General features: G+C 43.0%; 1 protein-coding gene across 1 annotated transcript in view; it reads left to right on the top strand.

Moving 5' to 3' along the window:
* The window catches only part of dip2bb (disco-interacting protein 2 homolog Bb), a gene marked incomplete at its 5' end in the record, with an annotated part of 39,477 nt that overhangs the window by 19,653 nt on the left and 3,829 nt on the right, over positions 1–15,995 (top strand). Inside the window, 34 exons of the mRNA XM_083939925.1 lie at positions 791–916; positions 1,003–1,332; positions 1,619–1,768; positions 2,428–2,547; positions 2,867–3,064; positions 3,235–3,326; positions 4,084–4,194; positions 4,291–4,414; positions 4,598–4,707; positions 4,883–4,985; positions 5,093–5,157; positions 5,249–5,342; positions 5,439–5,558; positions 5,657–5,771; positions 6,057–6,196; positions 6,868–7,004; positions 7,095–7,175; positions 7,324–7,451; positions 7,637–7,751; positions 8,210–8,411; positions 8,894–9,006; positions 9,838–9,918; positions 10,068–10,191; positions 10,301–10,422; positions 11,054–11,165; positions 11,484–11,593; positions 12,572–12,702; positions 12,810–12,978; positions 13,068–13,238; positions 13,333–13,394; positions 14,111–14,168; positions 14,405–14,479; positions 14,576–14,750; positions 15,051–15,174. Coding sequence (XP_083796051.1) covers positions 791–916; positions 1,003–1,332; positions 1,619–1,768; positions 2,428–2,547; positions 2,867–3,064; positions 3,235–3,326; positions 4,084–4,194; positions 4,291–4,414; positions 4,598–4,707; positions 4,883–4,985; positions 5,093–5,157; positions 5,249–5,342; positions 5,439–5,558; positions 5,657–5,771; positions 6,057–6,196; positions 6,868–7,004; positions 7,095–7,175; positions 7,324–7,451; positions 7,637–7,751; positions 8,210–8,411; positions 8,894–9,006; positions 9,838–9,918; positions 10,068–10,191; positions 10,301–10,422; positions 11,054–11,165; positions 11,484–11,593; positions 12,572–12,702; positions 12,810–12,978; positions 13,068–13,238; positions 13,333–13,394; positions 14,111–14,168; positions 14,405–14,479; positions 14,576–14,750; positions 15,051–15,174 — 4,288 coding nt within the window. The remainder of the gene's footprint in view (positions 1–790; positions 917–1,002; positions 1,333–1,618; positions 1,769–2,427; positions 2,548–2,866; positions 3,065–3,234; positions 3,327–4,083; positions 4,195–4,290; positions 4,415–4,597; positions 4,708–4,882; positions 4,986–5,092; positions 5,158–5,248; positions 5,343–5,438; positions 5,559–5,656; positions 5,772–6,056; positions 6,197–6,867; positions 7,005–7,094; positions 7,176–7,323; positions 7,452–7,636; positions 7,752–8,209; positions 8,412–8,893; positions 9,007–9,837; positions 9,919–10,067; positions 10,192–10,300; positions 10,423–11,053; positions 11,166–11,483; positions 11,594–12,571; positions 12,703–12,809; positions 12,979–13,067; positions 13,239–13,332; positions 13,395–14,110; positions 14,169–14,404; positions 14,480–14,575; positions 14,751–15,050; positions 15,175–15,995) is intronic.

Genomic DNA, 15,995 nt, shown 5'->3' with positions numbered 1-15,995 from the left:
TACCACCGCATCTTGTGTTAATTGTGTATGAGCTGAGAGCAGAGTAACCAGTGATTTTTCCTTCTCGGATTATTTAATTCTGATATTATTGTGATAAAAAATAAACAATTTTGTTTAGCAGATATGTGCTATTATTTTTTTCACAACCTGTTAAATGAGATTTTTATTTATTTTTGTTTGTTTTTTATTATTTTTATTTCTTGTTATTTTTATTTCTGGAGGGTAGCTTACATTGATAAGAATTCAGGATAGGCATATATAAGCAGTATGCTTCTGCCTGTGCCTTTTCAATCATTACTTAACACTTCTGTATGCTGACTGAATAAAAACACTGCTACAAAATACTAGTAGATGAATCTGATCAGATTTTTTTCTACTTTACATAATAATTGTACAATAGTTCACATCATCACTGCATTAACTTTTTTTCGGGACATTCTTTGTTTGTAGGATTCTTTACCTGCCTTTAGACTTGAGGAACCAGGATCTAAACTTGGTTCCTCGGCCGTGGTTTCTTTCCTTGGCTTATTTTGAAGCAGAACAAATGAGCGTTGGGTTATCCGATCCCCTTGGTTGGGACCCCACTGATCTAGAGGAGAAAATAACACAGTTCAAGCAGCAGTTAGCGAAATTATTATTAAAGAACAGAATATGGCTATGTGTTGTGGGCAGAGTGGCTCTTCATTAGTTAGTCTTAAAAGCTGTTTTCATTGATTCCTTCGTTGTTTCTTTGCTTTGAATCAGATCCAAACTTGCCATTCTTAACTCAGAGTGTATTATGTCTATGCAGATATTCACACTGAGGCAGTACAAGCTGCCCTGGCTAAACATAAGGAGGAGAAGATGGCATTGCCCATGCCTACCAAACGACGTTCCACATATGTCCAGTCTCCAATCGAAACCCGCACACCACCAGGTAGGACAGGAAGAAGCACAGTCGTAAATAATAATTTACCTTTTAATTAGGATGATATAATACTTTGTGCTCTCTCTTGCTCTCAGACTCCTCGTCAGGTTCTGAAGACGAGATGTCTGCGCGCAGGCAGTCATCTGTGGTCGCTCCTCCGCCCATGGTCAATCCCAGTCTGCAGAGTCCAGACTCTTGGATCAACCGCACCGTCCAGGGCTCCTCCACCTCCTCTTCTGCCTCCTCCACCATGTCCCACGGAGAGGCCAAGCCGCAGCCTCAGAGCCAGCCTAAGCCTCAGCCTCAGCTCCAGTATAAGCCACAGTACCAACCACTGTATCAGCCTCACTACCAACCCCAGTACCAGCCTCAGTCCTCAGCCCACACTGCAGCTGTGACGGACATGCTGGCTCACAGTCGCATTGGTAGGACGCTAAAATATTCATGAACACCACTACTTTTATTGGTATTAGTTGATAACAAATGCAACGGTTGTTCACTGAAAGGATTTAGATCCAAAAGAACAATATCATTACATGTTTTAAATGGATTTAGATTTTCCCCTTTTTCATACTTACTTTATTTCAGAGTAGATACTGCTTTCTATTGCGCTCAATTACATAATATTCAGTGCCTTGTATTGTAATTAGAAAACATGTTGAAAGTTAAGAATGGCTTCAATCAGACTGTCCTCCCTCTCTTCACCTGCAGCCCCCTCAGACAACAGCGCCCCCCCTCCAGATGTGACAGCCGTAGCCCCTCCGACCAGAGGCCCACGGGTCGACCTGCCCTCCAACAATGCCGCGGTCAGAGGAATGAGCCGTGGTCAGAGCCGCTCAAGCATGATGGAGACTGCGGACGGTAAAGGCTACACCGTATTACGTTTTTATTTGTTTGTGTGTGTTTGCGGGAGCCGGTGTCTGACCCCACACACAGATCTCTTCTCTCTTCGAAATAAGTGTTGTCTTCCAGCAATGACGTATCATTAATCAGACTTTACTCCTTTCTTTTTCTTCTTCTTGATCTTTCTCTGCCTTGTCACATGTGTATTTGACTGGCTGATAGGAAGAGGTAATATCCAGAGTAAGGAAACTCCTTAATGTATAATGTCCATAGCCTTCTGTGTTTGCTGTTGTACCCTTTCTCTCCCTATTGTTATTAGTGTAGTTAAGTAATAATTAAAAAATAATAGCCACAAAAACAACATCCACGCACAGAATGAATCCTCACGTGTGATCCCAGACCAAAAAATAACAACCTTTACCCCAAGTGGTCACTGTGTTTTCCTTGTGTTGTTGCCACCCACGTATGCTGCTTCTCATTCCCAAAAGGTATGAAAATAAGTAATTATAAATTAAATCTGAACTAAAGAATAGAGTCTCTTGTGGATGAGGAGCAGCAGACTTTGAGATGGTAAGAAGTTCACACATGTAGCATTTTGTCACTGGATGTTCAAGCCACTTTGTGTGTGTTTGTGGTTTTCCTGCCGCTGCACCTCTGTACCTTCATCCAACTTGTAGGAGTTCCTGTGAACAGCAGAGTGTCCACTAAGATCCAGCAGCTGCTCAACACTCTCAAGAGGCCCAAGAGGCCGCCGCTCAGCGAGTTCTTCACTGACGACGCAGAGGAAATTGTAGAAGGTACGAGGCTTCATGAAACACTCGACCACCGTATTCCCAATAAGCCCCTTAGCGAAATGCTCTCTGGTAAGCAGTAATGGAGTGTAACGTTATATGTCTAGGGCTTTATTATGAAAGGTGAGAATGGAAGTAGTGAAGTTGTAATGTGCTGCTGTAGTGTAATGTGGAGGGCAAAATAGTTTGCCATCTTGATTTTGACTACGAATGCTCTGTGTTATTGCTGTGTAACCTTCATAAGTACCGGCACAATTAAAGCTTCCATAACGATATCACAGTAATCGGTTACATACCTAAAAGTGTTCTGTTGTCTCTCTCACAGTGCCCCAGCCAGACCCCAACGTACCCAAGCCGGAGGGCCGTCAGATCATGCCGGTGAAAGGGGAGCCTTTGGGAGTGGTCAGTAACTGGCCCCCAGCCCTGCAGGCAGCGTTGGCCCGTTGGGGTGCCACTCAGGGGAAGAGCCCCGCCCTCACTGCTCTTGACATCACAGGCAAACCGCTCTATACACTGACTTATGGTGAGACACAAGACTGTTAATATACAAATGTACTCTGCTGCATTGAGAGCTGGTTCTAATGAGTTCCTGTTAAAAGTTCAAGAGTTCATTTAGATAATAGAGCGAGAGAAGACTTATAACCTGCCCTCCTTACTAACCTCCTCCTCCCCACTCCACCTTCTGTCTGTTAGGGAAGTTGTGGAGTCGCAGCGTGAAACTGGCGTATACCCTCCTGAACAAGCTGGGCACCAAGAACGAGCAAATCCTCAAACCTGGCGACAGGGTGAGAGACCTGACGCACAACAATACACACAACAATACACACAACAAAACGTATGACAAAGGAGGTGTCATGTTAACCAATTAAAGGTCCCATATCATGCTCATTATCAGGTTTATACTTGTATGTTGTGTTTCTATTAGAACATGTTTACACGTTTTAAAGTTCACAAAAAAATTGTTTTTCTCATGCTGTCATGAATATATTTACATTTTTGTCGTAGTGCCTGTCTCTTTAAGGCGGGCAAAAAATCCATAATAATGTTTCATGATATTGTAATTCAAGTGTTCTGATAGAAAACTAGACTTCTTCACTTCGTCTTGGTTCTGTTTTCAGCCTTAAGGAAATCTAGCCAGTAACAGGAGGCTTTAGCCAAATTGCAGCTTTAAGCCCCCATCCTGAAAAATTATTGGTCAGTGTCAACAGGTCTGTCACATCAGTGCTCTCTTCATACTGCACTGTCATTGCAGCTAGTGAACAACTGTAACAGCTCTGTAGCGGCACTTTCTACCTATACAGTATATAGTACATAAGTCCTGACAGCCCGTTTAAAGACACAGTTTCTGAATACAGGTTGTGTGCTTTTCTCTGTGGATTGAGCTTTTTGATACTTTTGCAGTATTTATAGAGCACCTCGACCTGCTTTATAATAAAAAACATGTTTTACAATATGGGACCTTTAATTTAGCGCAGAGGAATACAGTGTTTTGCAGTATTTGCAACAACAAGGTGCTGAATGTAAAGTGTAATGTTTTGGCAGGTGGCACTGGTGTACCCCAACAGTGACCCTGGTATGTTCTGGGTGGCCTTCTACGGCTGCCTCCTGGCTGAAGTTATACCTGTACCTATTGAAGTACCACTGTCTCGCAAAGTAAGAAAACTATTCAACATTTTGAGTATAAATATTGAAATATATATATATATATATATTTCTGTTTAATTATGAATATGTGTGTGGTGTTTTTAGGATGCAGGCATCAGTCAGGTGGGGTTTCTGCTCGGTAGCTGTGGTGTTGGTCTCGCTCTGACCAGTGAAATCTGTCTGAAGGGTTTACCCAAAACACCCACTGGGGAAATACTGCAGTTTAAAGGTCAATAAGCTTTTTCTGAGATTATTAAACTTCATTAAATAATTGGAAATGTATCTTGTTTAAAAAATATACTCTTTTATGAACTGTTGCTGTAGAAAATATAATCTCAGGCCATCATCAGACTGTTTGGGAAGCATTGTATTCTGTTTTAATGAAGACGCTCCTGGTGCCTTTCTCTGATAGGCTGGCCTCGAATGAAGTGGGTAGTAACAGACTCAAAATACCTGACCAAGCCTTCCAAGGATTGGCAGCCGCACATCCCCACTGCTAACACTGACCCTGCATATATAGAGGTAACAGAGCTGCTGACTGGTGTGTCAACTGATTGCATGAACCAGTCGATGCTTTTAAGGAGACTAATATTGCATAACTGACTCTAGTCAACCTGCATCCTGATAAAAAATAATATGAAAGGTAAAGCGTGTTCATAAAGTAGTCATCTTTCCCTCGTTTTTCCTCTATGTGTAGTACAAGGCCAGCAAAGACGGCACAGTGGTGGGCGTGGCTGTGTCTAAAGTAGCCATGCTGACCCACTGCCAAGCACTGACGCAGGCCTGCAACTACTGTGAGGGTAAGTGCTGACGCGGCTTGTCATCATTACCGATCTTCTGAAGGTTGATATCATCAACACAGTTGTTATGAATCTGAAGTTACTTCTGTCTTTCTTTTCACTTTAAGGGGAAACTCTTGTGAATGTCCTTGACTTTAAAAAGGATATGGGCCTGTGGCACGGAGTTCTCACGGTAAATGTCATTAAAGAACAAAAATTTGTTTGGGCCATGATGTGAAAAAAAAGCAGTGTATTGTATTAACCGCTAAATTGTTTGTTTCCAGGCTGTGATGAACAGGATTCACACCATCAGTGTTCCCTATGCAGTAATGAAGGCTTGTCCTCTCTCCTGGGTACAGAGGGTCCACATCCACAAAGGTAACACTGGTCTTTCAGCTTGAGTAATGCCGTATAACAGTAAAAATGAAATAAATGTTTAACATGACATGACATGCCACTCTTATTTTCCTGCAGCTCGTATAGCTTTGGTGAAGTGTCGTGACCTACACTGGGCCATGATGGCTCATCGGGAACAGAGAGACACCAGTCTGGCTTCGTTACGTATGCTGATTGTTGCTGATGGTGCTAATCCCTGTGAGTACTTGTGACCCACCAGCCTTTTTAAATCAATTTTTTTTCAAACGACACACATTAAATGTAATATGTTGAATCCCCTATCTGTGGTCGTCAAGGGTCCGTGTCATCCTGTGACGCCTTCCTGAACGTGTTTCAGTCCCACGGGCTGAAACCTGAGGTCATATGTCCCTGTGCCACCTCCCCTGAGGCTATGACAGTAGCTATACGCAGGTATGTAAGCACTGACCCATATTTATTTTTTGTATTGGATTGTTTTAGCATTATATAAGAGAAAAAAGACAAACAAAAAAGAATATAGAAACACCTTCCTTATTGTAAGTCTCTAGTCCCACCTAAAGGCATTACATGCTCAAGGCTGATTTTCATTTTTACCGGTCTAGCAGGGTGGATGAAGACGTAGTGTGTTGTGGTGGGTGGTGGGCAGATGGCTAACCGTAAGAACAGATGGGATGGACAGAGATGCTCATGTTCGATCGAACTCTCTCCTCTGTGCAGAGCGGGAGTGCCGGGCACACCCCTCCCTGCCCGTGCCATTCTTTCCATGGGCGGCCTGAGCCATGGCGTCATCAGGGTCAACACAGAGGACAAGAACTCCGCTCTTACCGTACAAGATGTGGGACACGTCATGCCTGGAGGTGAGGATTAAAGGAAAGGATATGTGACTCAAAAGGAAAGCATGAAAAACAAATGACAGATAGGTGCTTTTGGAAAGAGCTACGGTATGTCAGACATTTAAGCCAAATAAGAAAATATGAATGTTATGGAAAAGATTTATTTTGAAATTTGGTTCTGGTTGGTTCTTACACAGGAGTGTCGAATCTTGAATGTTGGATCTTTCCACAAGCACCTGGACACACAGACAGGAAAATGCTCTCATCTGCATTAACACAAGAAGATGAGATAACTTAACACTAAATGTTCCTACCAATGATATGGGACCTTTAACCATTATTTAACCTTATTTCCATGATGGTGATGATTTTTTTTACAAGTCTGTGTTGACACTTTTATATAATTGTTGTAATACCTAAATATAATACAGAAGACAACAGGAATCACTTTCCATATATCCGAAGTTACACGGAAAATATATGCTGCTCCTGAATACTTTTGAGTCAGCAATATCGGAAGAAAACCAATTTAGGATCTTTAGCTTCTAGGAAAAAGCAATATGTCAACGTAAAGTTTATCATCTAGAGGGGAAAAGTCATGTGGTCCAAAACCAAACTGTGCTAAAGTGTGCAATGTAATTCAGTCTATTTTTAAAAGCTGTAGTTGTCTGAATGTTGTCTTTGTGCTTCTCCAGCTCTGATGTGCATTGTTAAGCCAGACGGGCCTCCTCAGTTGTGTAAAACAGACGAGATAGGTGAGATAATAATCAACTCCCGCGCTGGAGGCAACATGTACTACGGCCTGCCTGGAGTGACCAAAAACACCTTTGAGGTATAAAGTAGGATTATTCCCACAACCTGACTGTGCTGATACAATCAATTACTTAGTTTCTTTCTGTCCTTTGCGTGTGGTTGTGTTCAGGTGATACCAGTGAACGCTAACGGAGTTCCCATTGGGGAGATTCCATTTGTGCGGTCAGGACTCCTGGGGTTCGTTGGCCCAGTAAGTAAGACCGTTTCATTACAGTACACCATCTGTGGTAACTTGAGCCATCCTTGAGACCATCCGTCTCTCTCTTGTCTTTGAATGAGTCTGTTTCTTTCATTATAATGACCCCGCTGTGTACCCCCCCTCCCCCGGCTGCGTGCAGGGCAGTCTGATCTTTGTGGTGGGGAAGATCGAGGGTCTGCTGATGGTGAGCGGGCGGAGACACAACGCTGACGACTTGGTGGCCACTGCTCTTGCCGTGGAACCGGTCAAGACTGTGTACCGTGGGAGGTGAGAAAATTATTCTTTACAACACAAAGTGTGTGTAGAAAGATGGTGAGCACCTCCGTTGGTCAAGTGTGAATCCTTATGTATCACTACTGACATCTGGTGGTACAAAAGAAACACAGCAGCCCCAAAACTGATCTTGACTGGACGTAATAAATAATAAAAACATTTGTTTGTGTGTTTGTCAGGATTGCTGTGTTTTCAGTCACAGTGTTTTATGATGAGAGGGTAGCTATTGTGGCGGAGCAGAGGCCAGACGCCAGCGAAGAGGACAGCTTCCAGTGGATGAGCCGAGTGCTCCAGGTAGATTAACTCATCATCTTCTTGCAAATGCTTTTATTGTAACCATTTTTGGTGTATAAACGTGAAAATAAGACAGTATCAAAACACTCAATCCACAGAGAAATGCACACAGCCAGTATTCAGAAACTGTGTCTTTAAATGAGCCGGCAGGACTTCTGTACAGTTGTGATGTCACAACAACCAATCAGAGCAGACTGGGCTTTTTTGGGGGGCGGGTCTTAAAGAGACAGGTGCTTAAACAGCGTTTCAAACAGAGAGTGACTACAGGTGTATTCGGACAGACAGCTGCTCCTATTCAAATAGTGTGTTTTATGAACATTAAAGCATATAAACATGTTTTAGTAGAAATACCAAATACAAGTATGAACCTGAAATGAGCATAATATGAGAACTTTAAAAACAGATTTGTGTAATTGTTTATTTTGTAAGAAACTTTACTGTTGTTGTTTCCTCTGCAGGCTATCGATAGCATCCACCAGGTGGGCCTCTACTGTCTGGCTTTGGTCCCGGCTAACACCTTACCTAAAACACCCCTGGGTGGCATCCACATCTCTGACACCAAGCAGTTCTTCTTAGATGGCAACCTGCACCCCTGCAACATCCTAATGTGTCCCCATACGTGTGTCACCAACTTGCCCAAGCCCCGCCAAAAGCAGCCAGGTAGGCATCTCTTATCTGTCCCTCAAAGATTAGAGAAATTGTTGACTGTTATGCATGTGAGAGTCAGTCAGGGTTAAGAAGCGTCTCTGGTCAGTAATGTTGCATAATGCACGCATAACACTTTCTGAATTTAGAAAGCAATGTTTCTGCCACATTGGTTCCTAGCTGTGACAGCAAATGTCACGCAATCCACATACTTGAACACTCTGGATTAGTTTTGTGACATATGTGTTTCCTAAATAGTAATGCAGTTTAGGATGTCTATTTCCAGTTAAGTAAGAATTAAAATCATGGTGGATTTTTACAGGATTTCAACAGGTTTTCCGTTGTCTAAATGGTGCTTTATTTCAGAATGTGCTGTTTTTTTACGAGCATTTCTCTTTATCTGTTCTCCTTTCCTTCTGTCTTTGTCTGTCTGTCTCGCCCTGTCCTGCCTACCCCGTCCCTTCCTCTGTCTCTCTCACACTCTGGCTCTCTTGTAGTTGGCGTAGGTCCTGCGTCTGTGATGGTGGGCAACCTGGTGGCAGGGAAGAGGATTGCCCAGGCTGCAGGCAGAGACCTTGGCATGATCGAAGACCAGGATCTTGTCCGGAAGGTAACATGACCATGAACATTGTAGCTCTCACTTTCAATCAGCCACTAACTCTGCATCTGAGAACTTTTTAACCACTTTTCCAATGACAAATGAGCCACAAGCATGTCGTTCAGAATCAACAGGACACACATGACCAGTACCAATGCTCACATTGTTTTATAATGGTGAATATTTTGGTTTGAAGGCTTCCCGCTGCCAGTGTAACAATGGTCAAGGCTCAGCCACAGCTCAGTTTTATAGATGTAAGAAACAAACTGGACTCTTCTCTTTTTTCTGCTCTCATCTCTCTTTGGATGTAGCTCTGTATGTGGCCCACTGTGATGGTAAGAAAGTCTGCCTTCTGGTACCCCCCCCCCCCCCCCCCCCCCCAACCCCCCACGCCTTGTCATGCTCTAATGTATATCATATTGTAGTTTAATTTTGTGAGCTTATGTTCAAATGTAACACAAGCAAAAATTTGCATGTTTTTTCATGTTTTATCTGTTGAAAGATATGCACCTTCTTTTACTTTCCCTTGTTTTTACTGCACCTCTTGAGTTATTGTTCATTATTTTAAGAGCTGGATTGGCTCAAGAGTATGTGGTGTAAATTGTTTGCACGTTGGCCAGAGATAATTAATGCCTGGAAGCTGTGTACTGAGGTATGCAGTCTCTGAGCACCACCTTATTTTGTTTTATTAAGGAGTAATAAAGCGATCTATAAAGGAACTCCTCCCCTGTATAAGCCTTCCATAGTTGTCTTTGTAGTAATGTATACATATTATTTATTCACACCCTCAAATAGACAGTACAAACATATATATATATATATATTTTTTTTTTTTAATTTCAGCATCAGTATTTGACAGAGGCTCTACAGTGGAGGGCACAGACAGACGCAGACCACGTCCTCTTTGTTCTTCTTAATGCTAAGGTAACAAACTGATCTGTCCAAACGCTGAGAAATACAGTATGCATACTTTGACTGTAATGCGCAAGATTAATGATATTGCTACATTAATTACTCCTTGTGTTTTTGGTGACCTTCTGTCTCTTCCTCTTTGCATTATTTCCGCTCTTCAGGGTGTAACAGTGAGCACGGCGACCTGTGTCCAGCTTCACAAGCGAGCGGAGAAGATAGCCGCAGCGCTCACTGAGAAAGGCAGCATCAACACTGGAGAGAACGTAGTTCTGCTTTACCCACCTGGTTGGTTCTGCCTCTGGCTTCTTGTCGGTGTTGACATTTTATTCACACTGTGATTTATTCACACTGAGCTTTCTCACTATTTTTTTTAACTACTCCATCTTTCTCTCAGGCATTGATTTGATAGCTGCCTTTTACGGCTGTCTCTACGCTGGATGTGTGCCTGTAAATGTCAGACCTCCACACCCTCAGAACCTTGCAGCCACGCTGCCTACTGTCCGAATGATTATTGATGTAAGTTGGTTTGTCTTATTGCATGCAAATGACTTGGTGTGTACATACATGTTTGTTCTTTCATTACCTCTGCCAATGAGGTTATGTTTTTGGCTTGGGTTGTCTGTTTTTTGTGTTAGGTTGTCAGTCTGTCTGTCAGCAGGGTAATGAAGACACTACTCTCCTAATGTGCCCAGAACTTGGTAGCATGAGCCAAGAAAAAAAACATTACATTTTGGAGCGGATGTAAATCATATTTCATGGCTCACCTGATCCCTTTTCTTTAATCTTCGTTGTCACACAAATACTGGAAACAGCTATTGTTTAAATGCTCAGAGCAATAAAATATAAAGACATTTCTTTGTAGTATCCATGTTGTTTCCACATTACAACTTAAAGCTTATTGCCGGATCCCACATCAATTGACTTTTCTCTTTTTTCAATTGACAGTCACATGTCAGTTCACGTCCTGGGCACTGCCGAGATACCCTTGATCAAGGCACGGGTATTTCAGGCTGTTTGTGTGTAATACAATAACAGTGAAGTAACAGTGAAACAGGGACATTAATAAAGTATCTCCTCGTTTTCTTAAAGGTTGACAATTTAAGCAGCTGCTCCTATTCAAATGATCATGCTTGTGTTTTGTTACCAGGTCAGTAAAGCTGCATGCATTCTTACCACTCAAAGTCTCATGAGGACTCTGCGCTCCAAAGAGGCTGCTGCTTCTGTAAACATTAAAACGTGGCCAACAATCATTGACACAGGTAAGATACCAAATTATGGGTGTTTTGTCCAACATTTTGCCTCATGGAGTCAACTGGAATTCATTCATCATTTATTCAATGATTTACACCTGCTCTTCCGCCTGTGACATGTCAGATGTCTTCTGTGAAAAGGTCATATTCTCATACTCTGGCAAAACTACACCATATGTGAATACCTCTTATCATGAGGTCATTTATCAGTAAAGTTGTAATACTCCAAAGGTAATACTCCAAGTGCCTGGTGCATGTCATTATTGCGCAATATAATTTAATATTTACTTTGTTCTCTGTAAAACAGGCATTGTTCTTTTTTTGCAGATGACCTTCCTCGCCGCCGGCCTCCGCAGATCTATAAGCCACCCACGGCAGAGATGATCGCCTATCTGGACTTCAGTGTGTCCACTACAGGCATGCTCACCGGGGTCAAGGTGAGACTCATGAGCTTCACATTAAAACACTGCACTGTTGCTATGATCCCAGTCCAATACCCACATGCTATCACATATACCGCTGCTGATCTTCTTCTGATGTCTTTTTCCTTCATTCACTGGGGCTCACACCTTAAAAGTGGTTATAACTGATATTCTTATTGTAACAATGTAAAACTTGGTGAGGTGACAACAACAAACCTTCAGTGATATATCACCCGCTCTACAGAGGTTTATAGTGAGTTACAAGTCGTCCTTTTTGCTGTCCGGCCCACAACTGTACTGTTTTGGTTCACTGTCACGGCTCTCATAGCATTCACAGCATCCATAGTGTATCCAGGACCACATTTTGCCATGATTACGCACACACACACACACACACACACACACACACACACACACACACACACACAACCACACACAACCATACACACACACACATATACACACAGACGCACCAGCGTCACTATCGTGGCTGGTAAACAGAGTGAATATTAGACTTACATTCATCCTGGGGCCAGACAGGCTGCCATAGAGAAAACAAATGAAATGCTGATGTTGCGTAACTGCTGGATGTCTAAAATGTTTAACAATTTAAAACATTAGCAGAGAAAGTTGATCTTATTTTCAGACTGGAAAAGGCCCATTGAGAGTGATGATGAGACTCGTTCCATCATAGAAAAGATACAAAGGCTCCAAAGTCGAAGCAGGCAAGAGTGCTTGACAGAACACTCCTGTGGCGGGTTTCACAAAAACAGACTTTGACCTTTGGCTTAATTTACTGCTAGTTAGACTTTAGATAGATGTCTAAATTCATTTTAATAACATAGTTAGTCAGGCTTAAAATAGTCTAAAATATCTACACTAATCTAGCCGTAAGACTGGTCTAACACTAAAGACAAGTCTAAACTATCTTTGTGATAAGCAACAGTGTTAATGTGACATTTTCCTTTGAGTGGGTCTTCTTGTTTGTTGCAGGTCTCTCATGCAGCGGTCAGTGCAATTTGTCGCTCTATAAAGCTGCAGTGTGAATTGTACTCCTCTCGCCAAATAGCCATCTGCCTGGATCCTTACTGTGGTCTGGGCTTCGTCCTGTGGTGCCTCGCAAGGTTCAGTAAAGCTACAATACACGTATGCTATGTACTGGAGGCTCCTCTGTCGTATTGTTCCTCCTCCATTCATCGACCTTTTTCCTCCCTTGTGTCTTGTCTTATAGTGTTTACTCAGGTCACCAGTCCGTTTTGATCCCTCCCTTCGAGTTGGAGAGCTGCTTGTCTCTGTGGCTGAGCACGCTCAGTCAGTACCGCATCAGAGACACCTTCTGCTCCTATTCCGTCATGGAGCTCTGCACTAAAGGACTGGGTACTCAGACTGAGTTACTCAAGGTAAGGACAACATATATACATAGAGAGTCATGAATTGACGAACGTAGTATTTCTGAAGGACTCAGTCATTTTGCGTGTGTGTGTTTCAGGCTCGTGGTGTGAACCTGTCGTGTGTGCGGAGCTGCGTGGTGATAGCAGAGGAACGCCCACGACTCACCCTCTCACACTCCTTCTCCAAGCTGTTTAAGGACATCGGGCTGTCGTCCAGAGCTGTCAGCACAGCTTTTGGTTCCAGGGTTAACCTAGCCATCTGCCTGCAGGTACACAGACCAACTTAACCTGACTTCATATAGAAGTACACTTTCAGTTATACCTAGGTAAGAGCCAGATGGGCCTGTTCTTTGTGTGTTACAGGGCACCACTGGTCCTGATCCCTGTACAGTTTATGTAGACATGAAGTCCCTTCGCCATGACAGGTAAGACAGGTTGAAAGGAAAATTTTAAAGGGGTCTTAAGTGTCATAAACTTAGCTTTCTAAATTTAAAGTTCATTACCCCAAGTGAAGGAGTTCAAGTACCTTGTGATCTTGTTCACGAGTGAGGGGATGATGAAGTGTGAGTTTGGCCAGAGAATCGGAGCAACGAGGGGGGTGTTGCAGTTGCTCTACCGCACTGTTGTGACAAAAAGAGAGCTGAGCCGGAAGGCAACGCTCTCGATCTACCGGTCAAGCTTCGTTCCTACCCTCACCTATGGTCATGAAAGCTGGGTCATGACCGAAAGAACAAGGCCGAAATGGGTTTTCTCAGAAGGGTGGCTGGAGTCTCCCTTGGAGATAGGGTGAGAAGTTCAGCCATCCGTGAGGAACTCGGAGTAGAGCCGCTGCTCCTTTGGGTTGAAAGGAGTCAGTTGAGGTGGTTTGGGCATGTAGTAAGGATGCCCCCTGAGCGCCTCCCTAGGGAGGTGTTCCAGGCACATCCAGCTGGGAGGAGGCCTTGGGGAAGACCCAGCTGCCCCTGCCACCCGACCCAGGATAAGCGGTTGAAGATGAATGAATGAACGAAATGTCTTACATCTGTCTTATTGTATACAGTTTATAGTTTAGGTCTTAGCTGATGTTTCAGAGATCAAATGTGGATTGTATGTATACAAATGATTGATTGTATACATCTGCTTATGTATGGGAATTTTTCAGAGTGAGGCTGGTAGAGAGGGGAGCACCTCAAAGTCTTTCTCTGATGGAGTCTGGCAAGGTGAGATGCTACATATGTATACCTTGTGGTGCATGTTGACAATGTACAAAACTGTACCCTTTTTCAACCAGAATAAGCACATACTGTATATGCAGGCTTTTAAAATGCTGGAAACTTTGCTAAAAATAGGCGATAGTCTCTGTTCCCATTGCCAGTAGACGATAATGCCTTTTTTAAAAGGGTTTCATGTCTCCACTGATTGCTGCTCAGTCATAGCGTCACTTTTTCATGTACAGATACTACCAGGTGTTCGGGTGATAATTGTGAATCCGGAGACCAGAGGTCCACTTGGTGATTCTCATCTAGGAGAGGTGAGATGTATAAGCTGTACAACATGACAGTATTTTGAAAAAGCCTTCTTCCGTCTGAAACCAAGCTGTGACCCGGTGCGTGCTTCTCTATCTTAGATCTGGGTGAACAGCCCTCACAATGCCAGTGGCTACTACACCATCTACGGAGAGGAGAGTCTTCAGGCCAACCATTTCAACACCAAGCTCAGCTTTGGAGACCCGCAGACCTTATGGGCCAGGACAGGATACTTGGGTTTTGTGAAGAGGACTGAGCTGCTGGAGGCAAACGGGGGTTAGTACAGTAAATCCTAGCAGAGCTAAAGTCTAGATTTAAAACAAAATAGATCGGACTGATGAGTTTATCATCAGATATATTGTAGATCATGAACTTTTTACTGCTCCCCCCACCCCTCCTTCAAACAGGAGTCTGAATTGGACTATTTTATTATTACTGTTTCAAAAAAATTGTGATATATCTTGTTTTTACTGTCATGTAAAAGAGGAAGCACACTCCTAGTTGCTTACACATTTTCTTTTACATTGTCTGAATACTTTTCTGGGTTCATTATGTTGCCTGTATTTCTGTGCTCAGATCGGCACGATGCTCTCTTCGTGGTTGGCTCACTGGATGAGACTTTGGAGCTAAGAGGGCTGCGCTACCACCCAATTGACATTGAAACCTCAGTGTCTCGAGCTCACCGCAGTATAGCTGAGAGGTGAGAATGATCCTTATATACATACTTTCTTGACACACACTTTTGTTCCAAGGAAACTACATGTTGACCAGTGGAGATATGCTAATCCGATACTCAGTAGCTGTGTTCCAAATCGTTCCCTCATTCACTCACTCACTATTCCCTATATAGTGTTTATTAATTAGTGCACTATATAGGTACCAAACAATATTTCGGACACTACATAAGAATTTTCTAACAAATCGTTGCATCAGCAGATGTGCCAGATATATGTGGGACGGTAGTGGGTGCATCCAGCTGCAATCCCATTTTCCAGTCTGTTTATAATACAAACCTGCTCTCAGGAGGACAGTCAAAGGTTATATTGATGTTGCATGTTCATTGTAATGTTAAATCCCAAATAAATTTCGATGGTATTAAAGTGTGGATTTGTTAACAATGGTTGTGTGTCCCGATTAGAAGCTGTAATAGCCCACAGCTAATTTATTTCACGAGTGGGTAACAGTAGTAAGCTTGTGAGTAACGGTTGTTCGTAACTGTAGTTATCTCTGAGATACCTGGCTACCGTTAGCACCACTTCTGCTTTCTTTCTTCTTCTCCCCCGTAGTCATTGATTGTATAAAAAATGGACGTAGCATACTTGTCGTGGTCCCTTCTCTCAACTTGATCCAATCGTACTCGCCTATGGGAGTCGCCATCTTGTCAGACTTTGATTCCGCCTCATTTCCTCTTACCAAAAAAGGGCATTGTTGTGACGTTAGGGGGAGGGAGATACGGCCATCTGGCTGACGTATACCTCCGAGGAGAGGTTAAAAAAAAAAAAGTACCCCCTTTAGTGTTGT

The sequence above is a fragment of the Echiichthys vipera genome (assembly GCF_963691815.1).
Source record: "Echiichthys vipera genome assembly, chromosome: X".
In the NCBI taxonomy this organism is placed as follows: domain Eukaryota; kingdom Metazoa; phylum Chordata; class Actinopteri; order Perciformes; family Trachinidae; genus Echiichthys; species Echiichthys vipera.
Note: the sequence above shows the minus strand (reverse complement) of the source record. Positions and strands in the feature narration are given on the sequence as shown.